Genomic DNA, 12,944 nt, shown 5'->3' with positions numbered 1-12,944 from the left:
TACAATCTACAACCTAACATCTGGCTCTTCATGATGACAGAAGAGTACCCCAAAGAAGTAAAAACATTAGAAAATGTAAAAGCCCCTTTTTTCTCTCCTTTCACACACACAGTTGCAAAGCAGCAACTCTCCCTCTCTCCCACATATTTCAACCAAGAAAAGCATCAGCATCCACCAAGCAAGCAATATTAAGGCCCCCCCCAGAGAGACCATGATCTGCAGTACAGAAAAACTAATCATTCACCTGACCAATTCAATGTGCTACAGACTCTCTTCCCATAAAAGGGCAGGGAAGTGTTAGGAGGGGAGATCAACAAAAACAAACCAATTCGATGATTTACGGTGTTGGTCTGTTGCGCTGCTTTTTTGAGATCTCTGACGTGAGAATCAGTAGCAAACTCCTTCCCCACAAGAGAGAGTGTGGTTCACCAAGTACAGAGACCTCTGATAGCTGATGCAGTGGTCCTGGTATTCCGTTTTCTCCCGTGATGCTTTAGTTGGCACCACTGGGATAGAATTGGCAAAGCCAAAGTTGTCCTGACGTACTAGGCCGTGACCTTGGGATGTTGAAAAATGACTGGTTGGTCAGTGTCAGGAGCAGAAACCATCACTGTAAAGTACCACAGTTTGAGTGCAACTGCAGGTCAAGGCCATAAACACGTCCACCTTGAAAAGGGGAAAAAAGAGACATTAAGGGTAGAAATTAAGCTGTTTCCGCAGATGAGCTCAAAGAAGCTGCTCTCTAGTGCCATCATATTCGCCCTGTTTATGCCCAGACCTCTAAGATTATCTTTCAGTCTCCTGAACTCCAGTGATTAAAATCCTAGCCTGCTCGACCTCGAGTCTTGGCAACAGAATTATAAATTTCGTCTAGCTTAATGGCAACTTCACTGTAACAAGGTAACCAAAACTCTACACACTATTACAAATGTTGCTTCAGAAACATCTTGTACAACTGCAATGTAATGCCTCACCTTCATTGAGTCAAAGAGCTGAATATGTAAGGCCAGCTTGCCAAAAGCCTTCATTATCCAATCTATCTGTCACACTACTTTCAGGTAAGCCATTGCTGTTATGTGGTTACCCATCCATTTCAAGTTTCAATATGTTGTATGTTTAGAGATGCTGTTTTGCAACTTGATTATTTGAGTTACCATTGTCCTCCTGTCAGCTTGAGCCAGTCTAATCTGATCTCTTTCATTAACAAGGTGTTTTCTCCCATAGTTCTGCTCACTGGATTTGTTTTTTTGTTTTTCACACCATTCTCAGTAAACTCTGGAGACTTGTGTGTGCGGTTTCTGACGTGCTCAAATCACCCTATCTGGCACAAACAATCATTCTATGGTCAAAGTCACTGGGATCACATTTCTTCCCCATTCTGATGTTTGGTCTTAACAAGAACTGAAACTTGACTGTGTCTGCATATTTTATGCATTGAATTGCTGCCACACATGATTGGCTGATTAGATATTTGCATTAACCAGCAGATGTACCTATTAAAGTAGCCACTGGTTGTATGTCCTTCTAGGTTTCTGTTTTGCAACTCTTCAGAGCCCTACCATTCACTGTTAAAAGTCCTATCTTGATTTGTCTTCCCAAAATACAACACCTTGTACTTGCCTGAATCATCTGTTTGCTATTCCTTGGCCTGCTTGCCCTGCTTGATCACTAGCTCTTAATAACAATCTTCACATCATCCTGTGCTTTTTGCCATCAAGCCAATTGTGCATCCTGTTAGCTAGTTTTCCCTGTATCCCATGCAGTCCAACTTTTCATATTAGGTTGCCACGCAGAAGCTTAGCAAGGCCCTTGCTAAGGTCCATGTGGACTACATCTATGTGCACTGCCCTCATTAGCCACCTTGGTTACTTCAAAAGGAAGCCTCAATCACATTCATGAGACATGATCTCCCATGCACAAAGCCTTGCCTTTGCTAATCTATGCTATGATTTAAAGTGAAGGTTATAAGTTGGTTTAGCAGGAATTTTTGAAAGTAAAGGTAGGGTGTGCTGCTTGATGAAATGGTGGAAACACATAAAATCCTGTTTAAGAGATATTTAAATATATAGCCACAGCATTGAATGATACAGTTCTAATACCGGCAAATAGGGTTAGTGTAGATGGAGGAGAAAAGCTTGATGTGGTCATGGTTGGCCTGAGGACCCATTTCTGTATTATACAATTCTGAGTCTAGTATAACACAAGGCCAAGTATTCCAAAATTTCTATTCCAATTTTTCAGAGAGCGCAAGCTGCTCTTCAGGCAGTAAATGCTGTGCAGAGTGCAAATATGGCGATTGCTGGAACTGGTGTCCCAGATTCTGCAGTCAATCTCACTGGCCAGAGCCCTGTTCTGAGAATCATTGTGGAAAACCTCTTCTATCCAGTTACTCTTGATGTTTTGCACCAGGTGAGTTCAACTTAGAACGTAATGCTAGAAATTGTTCGTCCATGAAGTTTTGAAAGGTGGTGATTGGGCCCAATGAAAAGTGGATATTGTGGGACTAGAAATGTTGGTCCAATTTGTTTGCAACTGCTATTGAATTGGATTTCCAAATAGAGTCAATATGTTAAATGTAATTCTAAAAATCTTCACTTAAGGGAAAATTACTATGATCACATATGTAAGAGATATCGGGTTGGGTGCAAATGCTTGAAATTTGGAAGTTTCTAAATTGAGTGCTTCTAAATGACATTAGCATGCTGGTATGTCTACAGTGCTTCGAAATGAATTTTGTAATTCACTGGTTGAAGTGTGTCTGCTTTTCTGTGCTTGTCTGCTGTCATATTTGTTGTGTTGATGAGGTAAAAATTGGTAATGAAAGTTCAGTGGAGCTTAATGCAACGTGCAACACAGTGGTACACGTGGTAAGAACCTTACGTAGCAAGGGCACAGGGTTAAAATAGCCATATTGGACCAACAATTGTCTCTTCATGAAATTTTGATTTGATGACCCTTTCTTGTGTAAGTTCTGTATAAGTACTTAATTATAAATTATATCTAAGGCGTATGGAGGGCTGTGGTAGAGTAATAGTTTGGCATGGACTAGATGTGCCCAAAGTCCTGTTTCTGTGCTGTGGTACTCTGACTCTTTTCTTTGGTTGCAGATTTTTTCCAAGTTTGGCACTGTGTTAAAGATCATTACCTTCACAAAGAATAACCAATTCCAGGCCTTGCTCCAATATGCTGATGGGTCCAGTGCACAACATGCTAAACTGGTATGTTGCAGTATATTCTAAAGAGCTAGAGGCAGTGAACTTGTAGTTTTACTTGGCCCTATTCTTAAGACCTCTCCCCATTGATTGCTTAATTGTTCATTATTCATGATAAAATCTGGCAGGGGTACAGTGCTTTGACTTTGACGTCAATTACATAGCATATCTCCTACCCACAAGGTAGTGAACATTGAAACTAGCTGTACTCATTTATGTGTGTTTAGAATACATATTGTATCAGTAACTCCAGTGTGTACCTTTTCTGTTAGGCTTTGGATGGACAGAACATCTATAATGCCTGCTGCACTCTGCGCATTGACTTCTCTAAGCTGACTAGCCTTAATGTTAAGTACAATAATGATAAAAGTAGAGACTACACACGTCCTGATTTGCCATCTGGTGACAGCCAACCTACCTTAGACCAAACCATGGCCGCTTTTGGTAAGGAAGCCTCCCTACTAGGTAAATACACCCTCTCTGAATCTTTTCAAGTATGTGTGAGTGTGACTGTTTCTATGCTAATATTTACATATTGGTGAGCCTTCTTCATTAATGGGTATTTGTAACCTGCTTTATTTTGTGGTGGGTGCTGTGCATAATTTAGAACTGTAATTTTAAAGTTTAAAATCTTTAGCTCTTAAATTAACTCAAGCATTTGGTCCAGTGGTGTAATTATGGTTCCTTAGAATTTCATGGTTAGAGGAAGAAGTTAGTTGTTTGTTGGCCTGCTTCTGAGGTCTAAGAATTGGTTGAACTAGACTCTAAAGGCATTAAGAGTTTAAAATCTATTCTAGTGCTTTTAATGGAATTGCTTAATCACTTTAGCCAAGTTCATTGAAAGCAGTTTTTGAAAGCTCTATTTGAGAGGTATTTTACATTGTCCTGCATTTAACTACTTTTGTTAAAGTTTGATTTTTAAAACTTAAACAGCAGTTATTGTAGCGACAATGGAGATTTGAAGGTTTATTTTAATTTTAAGGCTGTTAATAAATTATAACATAAAACTGGTTCCGGTAATTGGGTGTTATCTTTGTTTACCAGAAAATCGAGCATCTGATTTCCCTCCCAGCTGCAGTTCTGTTATAGATGCAAAGCTTCCTGTTTATAGAATCGGAGCAGTATGGCATGGATACAGGTCCATCAGCAAAGTCAATAGTGACTGTAGTGCTCATCCAGCTAGTCCCAATTACCTGCATTTGGCCCATGACTCTCTAAACACTGCCTTTTCATCTACCTATCCATGTCTTCTTTAATGGTACTATTATATTTACCTCAACCACTTCCTCTGACAGCTTGTTCCATATACTCTCCACCCTGTCCCCGTCACCCTAAATCTATGCCTCCAGTTTTGACTAGTACCATCCACCTTATCTATGCCTCTCATCTTACACATCTACAAAGTCACTTCTCATTCTCTAACATTCCAAGGAATCCAGATTTAACCTTGCCAACCTCTCTCTATAATGCAAGCCCTCTAGTCCTGGCAATGTCCTCTTATATCATTTATGCACTTTTTCCAGTTTGTTCACGTCCTTGACCATCCAGATGCTGTTGGACCTGTGGTGTTCTTCCAGCAGTTTTTTTTTTGCTTAAGTGTAGAAATGTATTAATCATTGTTTCATAGAAGCTAGTGATTTCCAGAGTGGTGTATAACTGTTAACTGGGTGTTTCATTGATCAATTGCAAACTGGAGCATAATCCAGCTGGTCCTGAAGTTGTCTCCAAAACTTCATAGAACAATGAAATTACTCACTATACTTTTTTCCTTTTTGCAGGTGAGAGTTTTCCTTGCTTACAACTTGTATATTAAATTTTCCTCCAGTGTTTAATGTGACAGTTACTTGTATGGATTTAATCCTGAAGGCTCTCCTGAAAATTTTCCCCTCGTTTAAATTTAACTCTTGATAGATTTCACACTGAAACTCTCATTTTGGTTGCGGTTGAGAATGCTTGTTTCTTTATAGAGGTTCTGGAAAGATGGCTGCTTGGTGACTTAATTTATTTGTTAGAATCCCAATGTTTCTGAAACATTAAATAGGAGGTAACGGAAAAGGGTGGATTGTAAAAACCATTATTTTACTAGAAGTGCTCATGCAGGCTTGCTTTCTTACCAGGTGCACCAGGTATCATCTCCTCGCCTTATGGAGGTGGAACTGGTTTTCCTCCTGGTATTGCCTTCCAGCAAGCCGGTGAGTTGGTAACTTAGGAATTTTATCTCCAAGCTTACTGCATGCCAAACTTTTTGTATTTGGAACTGGAACTATGAATGACCAGGCAGGTTTTGGAACAAAGCCAAGAGCAGGAGTGACCAAGTCCACTCTTAAGCTCTGCTTTTCATTATCTGACATTTTGATTCCAATAACCAAGAATTTCTCATTCTGAGATGTACCTGACTAAAGCAGGTGTTTTAGTAGTAAATTATCAGTATGTTAAACAGTAAATATCCATTCTACTTAATCTGATAAAATATCTATTCTCTACCAGATTAGGTTCCCTTCAAACTTACTGAATTATCTCCTCTCGCCCTCCTGTTTAATTGAGAACAACTCTAGCTTATTGAATTGCTAGGTTCCTTTGTTCCTCCCCATCATTTGGCAGCCTGTTGTTTAATGCGTATTCCTTTGCCTTGCTGCATTGTCCCACTCTTGTGCTTCTATTTTTTTATTTTTCAGCCCAACTAACTGAGCCATCTCTGATTGAACATTACCAGTTTTTTTCTGTTGTCTGTATTTTTTCACAGCTGTCCTTCTGCTTCCACCTGTTGAAGCAAATTTAAATACAGTTTGCCACTCTATTGGCCAGTCTCCCATTTTGGATTTTGCTGAAACCTGTATGGACTGCAATTCTCCCTTATTAACTTCTGGAACCTTTTACAGAAGTTATTCAAATGTAGATTATACTCATTGCATATCCATGCTGTTACTGATTGATCTTCTAAGCCTGGGGTCCTCAGACCCCTCAGTTACTGGTGGGGGTCCATGGCATTAAAGAAAAAGGTTAGGAAACCCTGTTTAAAACAAAGAATTAGATTTGATTATAATCATTTTCCCACCACCTAATTAATTAGTTGACTCCTTTTACCCCTGCTACTAAGTCCTCCAGTCTTGACATTCTTGTAGTCAGGACCATCAGAATTAAGAGCCCGGGGTATATTTGCTCTGGACTTACACTTTAACATGGAACTAATTTTGCAGTACCTCACCCTATCCAGTCTGTTATTTCAAACAATATTGGCTTAGTTATCCTCCATCTGTACTTCAAACATTTTTTTATTTTACTCAATTTTATTTCATATATTCATCTGCTTTTCAGTTTCCTCTTCAAATTCAAGCTCAGTGGTTTAAAAAATACTGTTATGTCCAACTTCGTGCCTTTTACTTCTATTTTTAACCTTTGAATACAGTTATGAAAAGGAAATGTCTATCAGCACTCTAGTGATGCACTTTCCAGGAGCCCAACTTTGCTTCTTAAAGCTAAATCCAGGATTTTCTTCTTCCCTCTGTACCACTTCCATGTTTTTGGGCTTGCTGTATCCTGAATAAAATTCTTCCAGCTACAGTTTAGGAATTCTGTACCCTAGTTCTGTATCTCATGTTGCTTTTTGTAGCTGCACTAAAGAAATTTACTTGCGGCTCTGAATTGTACTGCACTGAAACCGACCTTTAGCCCACTGTGTCTGCTAACCATCACATACTATTGTTGTTTTCCAACATGGTCTGCAGCTAACTACCCATGGCATTTTAAGTGGTGATCTAAATACCATATTAATGTTGTAAGTGTATCTCACTGGTACCTCAGGCAGTTCATTTTGGAATATTCCTTTGATCTTCAGCTTCCCTGCTAATTTGTTGGTTCATTGCAGTGCATCCTTTTAACACAGCACAGAAGCATGCCCCCCTTTTGCCTACACAATGTCTATATTCTTCCATTGTCTATACATTCTTCATGTGCCTGTTTAAGAGCCTTTTAAAACACCTCTGATGTTTGATTTCACTGCCACCTTTGACAGCACATTCCTTGGCATCCACCACTCTGCAGTGTAACTTCTAGACTCTTTTTAACTTGGTGCCTAATAAAGGCAAACATGCCATCTTAATTGATTTGATATGCCATATCTGTGGTTTGTTTCTTTAACCTATATCATCCTTGCCTCTTTATCCTTCATCCCCTTCTCTATCTCATTTGAAAACCTTGTGAGCAAGAATATTAATTTCCACAGATGCTGCCTGGCCTGTTGAGATCCTCCAGCATTTTGTGTGTTGCTTTGTAAGCAGGAATGTTAGGTTTCATTCATGTTTCCATTGACTTGTTGAATACTCCTTGAATGGTGGAGTGAATGAAGAGTCAAGTTGGACCTTTTTATCGCTACATAGCTACTTTAAATTTACATTTGTCTTTTAGCTCCACATTTTGCATTAACTCCACTGCTGATTGTTTTAAAGTACAAATTTATACCCATTTATTTCTGTATTTAAATATAGTTAGAAGTTGCTGCGAACTTCCCAAGGTACCTCTCTGATCACCATCTACTAAGTCTCTTTGCCAGTGCACTCTTTTGCTATGATACAATGTAGCTAGTTTGGAACAATTTTGTTTATATTGCTTATTTTTTGACAACTTAATGGACTACCACAATATTTTAATTTTAATCAGAAAATGAAAGTGGATCAGAGTTCAGGTTCCAAGTTTGCTTGTCATTTAAAGGCATGGTGTGGGATAACTGGATGTGATAAATTGTTATCAATTGCTCTTGGGTGGCTTCTTTACTTAATTTTCAAGTCTTGAATATTACAGCAATTTCTTTCCCTCCCTAAATGTGTTTCATGCTGGTTGGTGTATAATAATGGATTTACATAACAAAGTTTTGCCATCTGTTTCCTCTTGCAGCAGACAAGATTGCATGTCCGAAGTAAACGGGCTTGAGCAGTGTATTTTCTGTCAATGCACTGCATTGAGTTTGGGTACTCGCATTGTGTATGCCAATGATGTTTAATCATTGGGCTATTTTAAATACATTTTATGTAATAATTTCAGTGTCTTGTTTAATAGGTTTGTCTGTCCCAGGGGTTCATGGGGCCTTGGCTCCACTTGGCATGCCGTCAGCAGCTGCTGCTGCAGCAGCCGCAGCAAGTCGTATGGGGATTCCAGGCTTTGCCTCAGCAGCCAATGCTGTCCTGCTGGTTAGCAATCTGAATCCTGAGGTTAGTGTCATGTCAACAAGTTTCTCTGCTTTTTTTTTACTTTTGTTTCTGTTAACTAGCTGAAACTAGTTCTCATTCAAGGGTCAAATGAGGAAATTGAACTTTCACATGGTAGTTTGCTGTCCTTCAAATTAAATTGCTTGAAAACATCCTTTCATTTTGACCAAATTTGCCTTCCGACTTAGTTTTGCATTTAAATTTCAGTGGGGATTTTTATTAGGAAATGTGCTTTGAGCAGTCAGTACCTCACCCCATCCCTTTTCATCATACTGTTCCCCCATACATTGCTTCATTTGAGATATTGCTAATTTGTTTTATTCCTGTTTCAACAGCTTGTAGTCTTTTGTTCAGCTACTCTAGCTTCCACTGTTTTTGGTTTACAGGTACAAATGCTCCCCCTTGTCCCGTTGGGAATGCTGTTAATCCCCCATATTAATGGTCCTGGAGTCTTGTTATGGTCTCCTGTGTAAGATAGCTGCTGCTCAGCTAGACATTCTGGAATGACTTGGCATGATGTAATCTAACACTGTGTTTTTGATTTCAGAAGAAACTTGTAGGAAAGTAAACGGATTGTAACAAAGCCATGGTTTGAGTTCTCTGTACATTCTTGACTGAACAGTGTTGAATCTAATCTCTGCATGTTTTGTTTTAATGTAACTTTCCACTGTTTTGACCTGTTTGTTTCTCTGGCTGGCGCATCCCAATTCCTCATTAAGCTTCCTGGCATTTCTGCATTTAGAGGAGACTTGCATTGCATGTCAGTGCAGTAAATTTCAACAGACTAATTGAGAGCAGTTCATGTCTGTACATTTTCCAATTTGGCTTAGTCCATTAGTAAGTGTATAGGACCTGACTTGGCATTCTACTCAAAGCTCATTGCTGATTGCTAGCACAGGTCTTCTGGGCTTAACCAAAAGATTCCAGAGTTGAGTCTCTTCCCCAGATGTGCTATCTACCAAAGAAAGGGTAGTAGTTTATAAATTAATGGCATTCAATTTTTTCCTTTTTTTTCTGAACACTGGGGAAACTGAACACAATTTAAATAAATGTCTGTTTACAGCTTTTGGCACAACTTACACAGGTAGATATTGCATACAAAATCCATGGAAGTTTGGCTCCCTAAATGGATGCCATGGGTGGGCCCAAAGCAGAGGGTAGTTGTCTAAGGTAGTCAGCAGGAGTTCCTCCAAGGTTTGTCTCTGAAAGCCACTAGTTCTGATCAGAAACGCTGCTTTCACCTTGAAGATCTGATTCACTACGATATTTGTTCTTAACTTGTCTCACTTGCCATTGACCAACAATGGTTATTTTTGCTGCAGTTGTTCCAGAACTACAGATTTATGTAGTTGAAGTGTTCCTTGAAATATATAGTGTGTTCGTGTTGTGTAAGCCCTGTAGTTTTGTTTGATAGTCATAACAGTTATCAAATTCCTTTACATACTTTAGCCATTTTCTCTCATTTGACCCTATAACCTTAGTATAGCATGGTGTTTCAAATGCTCATTTAAGTGTACAAATTCAGTAGCCCTTCACAATGTGTTACAGATTTCAAGCACTCCCGGGTTAGGTTTAAGCTTCCCATTTAGTTCAGGTTTATGTTTCTGGTTATAGACACCCCTGCTAAGGTGAAAAGTTTCCTTTTTGTATTCCTCTGACTGGCCGCCTTTATTTTCCTGCATGCCAAGAAAAACAAATCAGGATCTCTGTCCCCTTCACTAACCTGGTTGAAATGTTTATAACAATTTTGTCAATGTTTTCGTCTTCATGGTATAGTATTTGGTGGGCATTTCAGATGACAGATGTTTTCCACTTTTTTTTTTCCATTTAGTTTCTTTCATTTCAATTTACTGGGCTTTATTTGGCCCACGGAGGCCCGTGCTGGCTCTCTGTAGGCCAATCCAGTTAGTTGCCGTGTTTTCCCTTCAGTTTGAGACAACAGTCTTAAGTAATAGTAAATTCCTGTGGTATTCCTTCCTGCTTCTGTTCCCAATGACATTGTCCCAAAGGCTATAACTAATTTTTAGCCCATATTTGGAGAAAAGCTAACCTATGACATTTTGGAAGGTTGTACTTGTATATTGCTAAGTGATTTGAGTTACAAAATGTCTATAAAGCAGTTTGAAAGTTCTGCAAGGTGTTTGGGTAAGCTTTGACTGCCATTGTATTTTATGGAAGTGGGGCATTAAGTAGAATTTCATATGAGTCTTGATTAAATTCGGCCCCAAGATGATATGTTGGAACCTGTATTTTTTTCTTAATGGACCAGAGTATTTATAAATTTGGTATCTTGTTTTTAAACTGCTTTTCAACTGAATGTAGTGTTTTCTTAGTAATCCTTCGTCATTCAGAAGTGTTGTTGAGATTCAGTACTCTGCAGCTGTGAATATTATTATTTTAAATGGCTTTAGATTGTGAAATCTCCTTAATTTTTTTATTTAGTCTTTTCCTTCAGCATGCATTCCTCTTGCGTGAAGTAATAAGCTTTTAATTTTGTTGAAATAATGGGAAAGAATTCATTTATCAACCAGATGGAACACTACATTTCTCATGAGTACTGACCTGTTTTATGCTACTTTTTTCTTTCCTTCCCTTCCCCATCCCATTCTCCCTCCCCTGCCCTTGATATGGATTCCTTTGTGAACTGACTGCACGGTCCCCATGCTTCCTGTGTTTCAACAATGCTCTTCGGACCAAACTGCCCCTCAATTAACCATCTTGAACCATGAACCAATTCACCATTCTGTGGGAACCACTCTTCGTTGTGGATGATTCGTTCCATCTTCGTTCTCCTTCGATTCCTTTCCTCTTCCTGTCTTCCGCTGCCTTGCTCTGCTGTCCTTCTAAAGAGAGTTACGCCCCAATGCCTCTTTATTCTTTTCGGTATGTTATTGTTAGCACTTTATTATGTTTCAGTATTTCTTGTTTAAAACTTTTATATTTGAAGTTTGTGGTTTGCTATTTCAATGCATAATTTCAGTTGAGCTATAATTTTGACAGTTTGATTCTTTGATTTGCATATAATGCTCAGTAATGCATGTTTGGGTGCTTTGCATGCCTTTGTAATCATAACTTGTAGATGAAATAAATTTCTGTGACATTAATAATTTAGTTTGACACTAAATTTCATACTTTTGAGTGCTATGAAAATCATAGCAATCCAAGTTCTGAATTTTGCTAACTGGGAAAAAAATGAATAATTGAATTTTGAAAAGCTGGTTGTAATTGACTTAAACTCGGTTAATGGAAGTCATTAGTGTCCCCTGCTAACTTTCCTTGTCCTTGGTTAAGGAGTGTATGGTGATGTGCAGCGTGTGAAGATACTCTTCAACAAGAAAGAAAATGCCTTGGTTCAAATGTTTGACTGTACTCAAGCACAGCTGGGTAAGTCTTCAAGTACCACCTTGAACTAAAATATTTTAATTTGTTTTTCTGCACATTCGTGGGATAAAAATTGAATCACTGGAGAGTGTCTGAATTGTTTTGTTCTAATTCCTACTCTAGGCCCATAGAAGATATCAAGTCATAACTATAGTCCACTTCTCCTTTTATTTTTAACGAGATCCAGGGGCTCAAGTGAATATGAGTAGTGAACTCCTTGTACCATGTGTTCTTTTACCTCAGCAATTCCTTTACACTGACTGATACCCATACTATCCAAAAGATCTGATTGCTGTAATGAATTTACTTATCTAATTAACTCCAATAGTCCAATTGGGAAGAGAATTCCAAAGATTTTGCTAACCTCCAATGGAAAAATTTCTTCCGCTTTAGTCAAATCTCTTGAAACTGTTAAATAAAATGTGAGGCTTGCTCAATCTGTAGGCAAAGAGATGGAGCTAATGTCTCATTCTTCAGTCTGGATGTTCTGCCAATCTTGTAAATTTTATTTTATTTCAATTGCAGGTCATTGGCTGGCTCCATTAGTCTCATTACCCCTCCTTGTGTGTATTATATACCTGAGTTCCTTCAAAGATTCCAGCATATTACCTACTAATACCAGGCTAATGAGGTTCTTGTTGTTTTTCTCTCCCTTTATTTGGTCCATTCTAACCCAGATGTGCTGCTATCATTTGTGTCCAAATTGGGAGTTTATTTGATTGGTCTTTTCTCTAGCTATGAGCCACTTAAATGGTCAAAGGCTTCACGGGAAGGCAATGCGTGTAACTATGTCCAAACACCAGACTGTACAGCTTCCTCGTGAGGGCCAGGAGGACCAGGGACTAACTAAGGATTACAGCAGCTCGCCTCTTCATCGTTTCAAGAAACCTGGATCAAAAAATTTCCAGAACATCTTCCCTCCTTCTGCCACTCTTCATCTCTCCAATATCCCGTAAGTGTGATCATTTTCTGAATTAGTATTGAATGTTTCTGATCAGTTGTTCGTAATGTGCAATTATGACTTCTGACTAGTATTGAAAAATAATCAATTTCCAGAATTCTTTTTAAGTGTTTTTTTTTAAATGTCCTTGATTCATCTAAGCAGTGCTAAGTGTAAATGCTATAGTGGTGTCTTGAGCATAAACACGTC

At 38.7% G+C, this 12,944-nt stretch overlaps 1 protein-coding gene across 11 annotated transcripts in view; it reads left to right on the top strand.

Moving 5' to 3' along the window:
* Positions 1 to 12,944, top strand: part of LOC132406307 (polypyrimidine tract-binding protein 1-like) — a 35,164-nt gene that overhangs the window by 18,258 nt on the left and 3,962 nt on the right. For 4 of the 11 annotated variants that reach the window (XM_059991800.1, XM_059991789.1, XM_059991796.1 and 1 more), the window contains 8 exons: positions 2,242 to 2,409; positions 3,108 to 3,218; positions 3,485 to 3,677; positions 5,330 to 5,404; positions 8,265 to 8,416; positions 11,263 to 11,296; positions 11,705 to 11,797; positions 12,530 to 12,746. In XM_059991800.1, the coding sequence (XP_059847783.1) occupies positions 2,242 to 2,409; positions 3,108 to 3,218; positions 3,485 to 3,677; positions 5,330 to 5,404; positions 8,265 to 8,416; positions 11,263 to 11,296; positions 11,705 to 11,797; positions 12,530 to 12,746 (1,043 nt within the window). The remainder of the gene's footprint in view (positions 1 to 2,241; positions 2,410 to 3,107; positions 3,219 to 3,484; positions 3,678 to 5,329; positions 5,405 to 8,264; positions 8,417 to 11,262; positions 11,297 to 11,704; positions 11,798 to 12,529; positions 12,747 to 12,944) is intronic. The other 7 variants (XM_059991793.1, XM_059991792.1, XM_059991798.1 and 4 more) reach the window with 5 other exon arrangements.

Source organism: Hypanus sabinus, chromosome 16, assembly GCF_030144855.1.
Source record: "Hypanus sabinus isolate sHypSab1 chromosome 16, sHypSab1.hap1, whole genome shotgun sequence".
Classification (NCBI taxonomy): domain Eukaryota; kingdom Metazoa; phylum Chordata; class Chondrichthyes; order Myliobatiformes; family Dasyatidae; genus Hypanus; species Hypanus sabinus.
The sequence above is the reverse complement of the archived record's forward strand: the minus strand, read 5'-3'. Positions and strand labels throughout refer to the sequence as shown.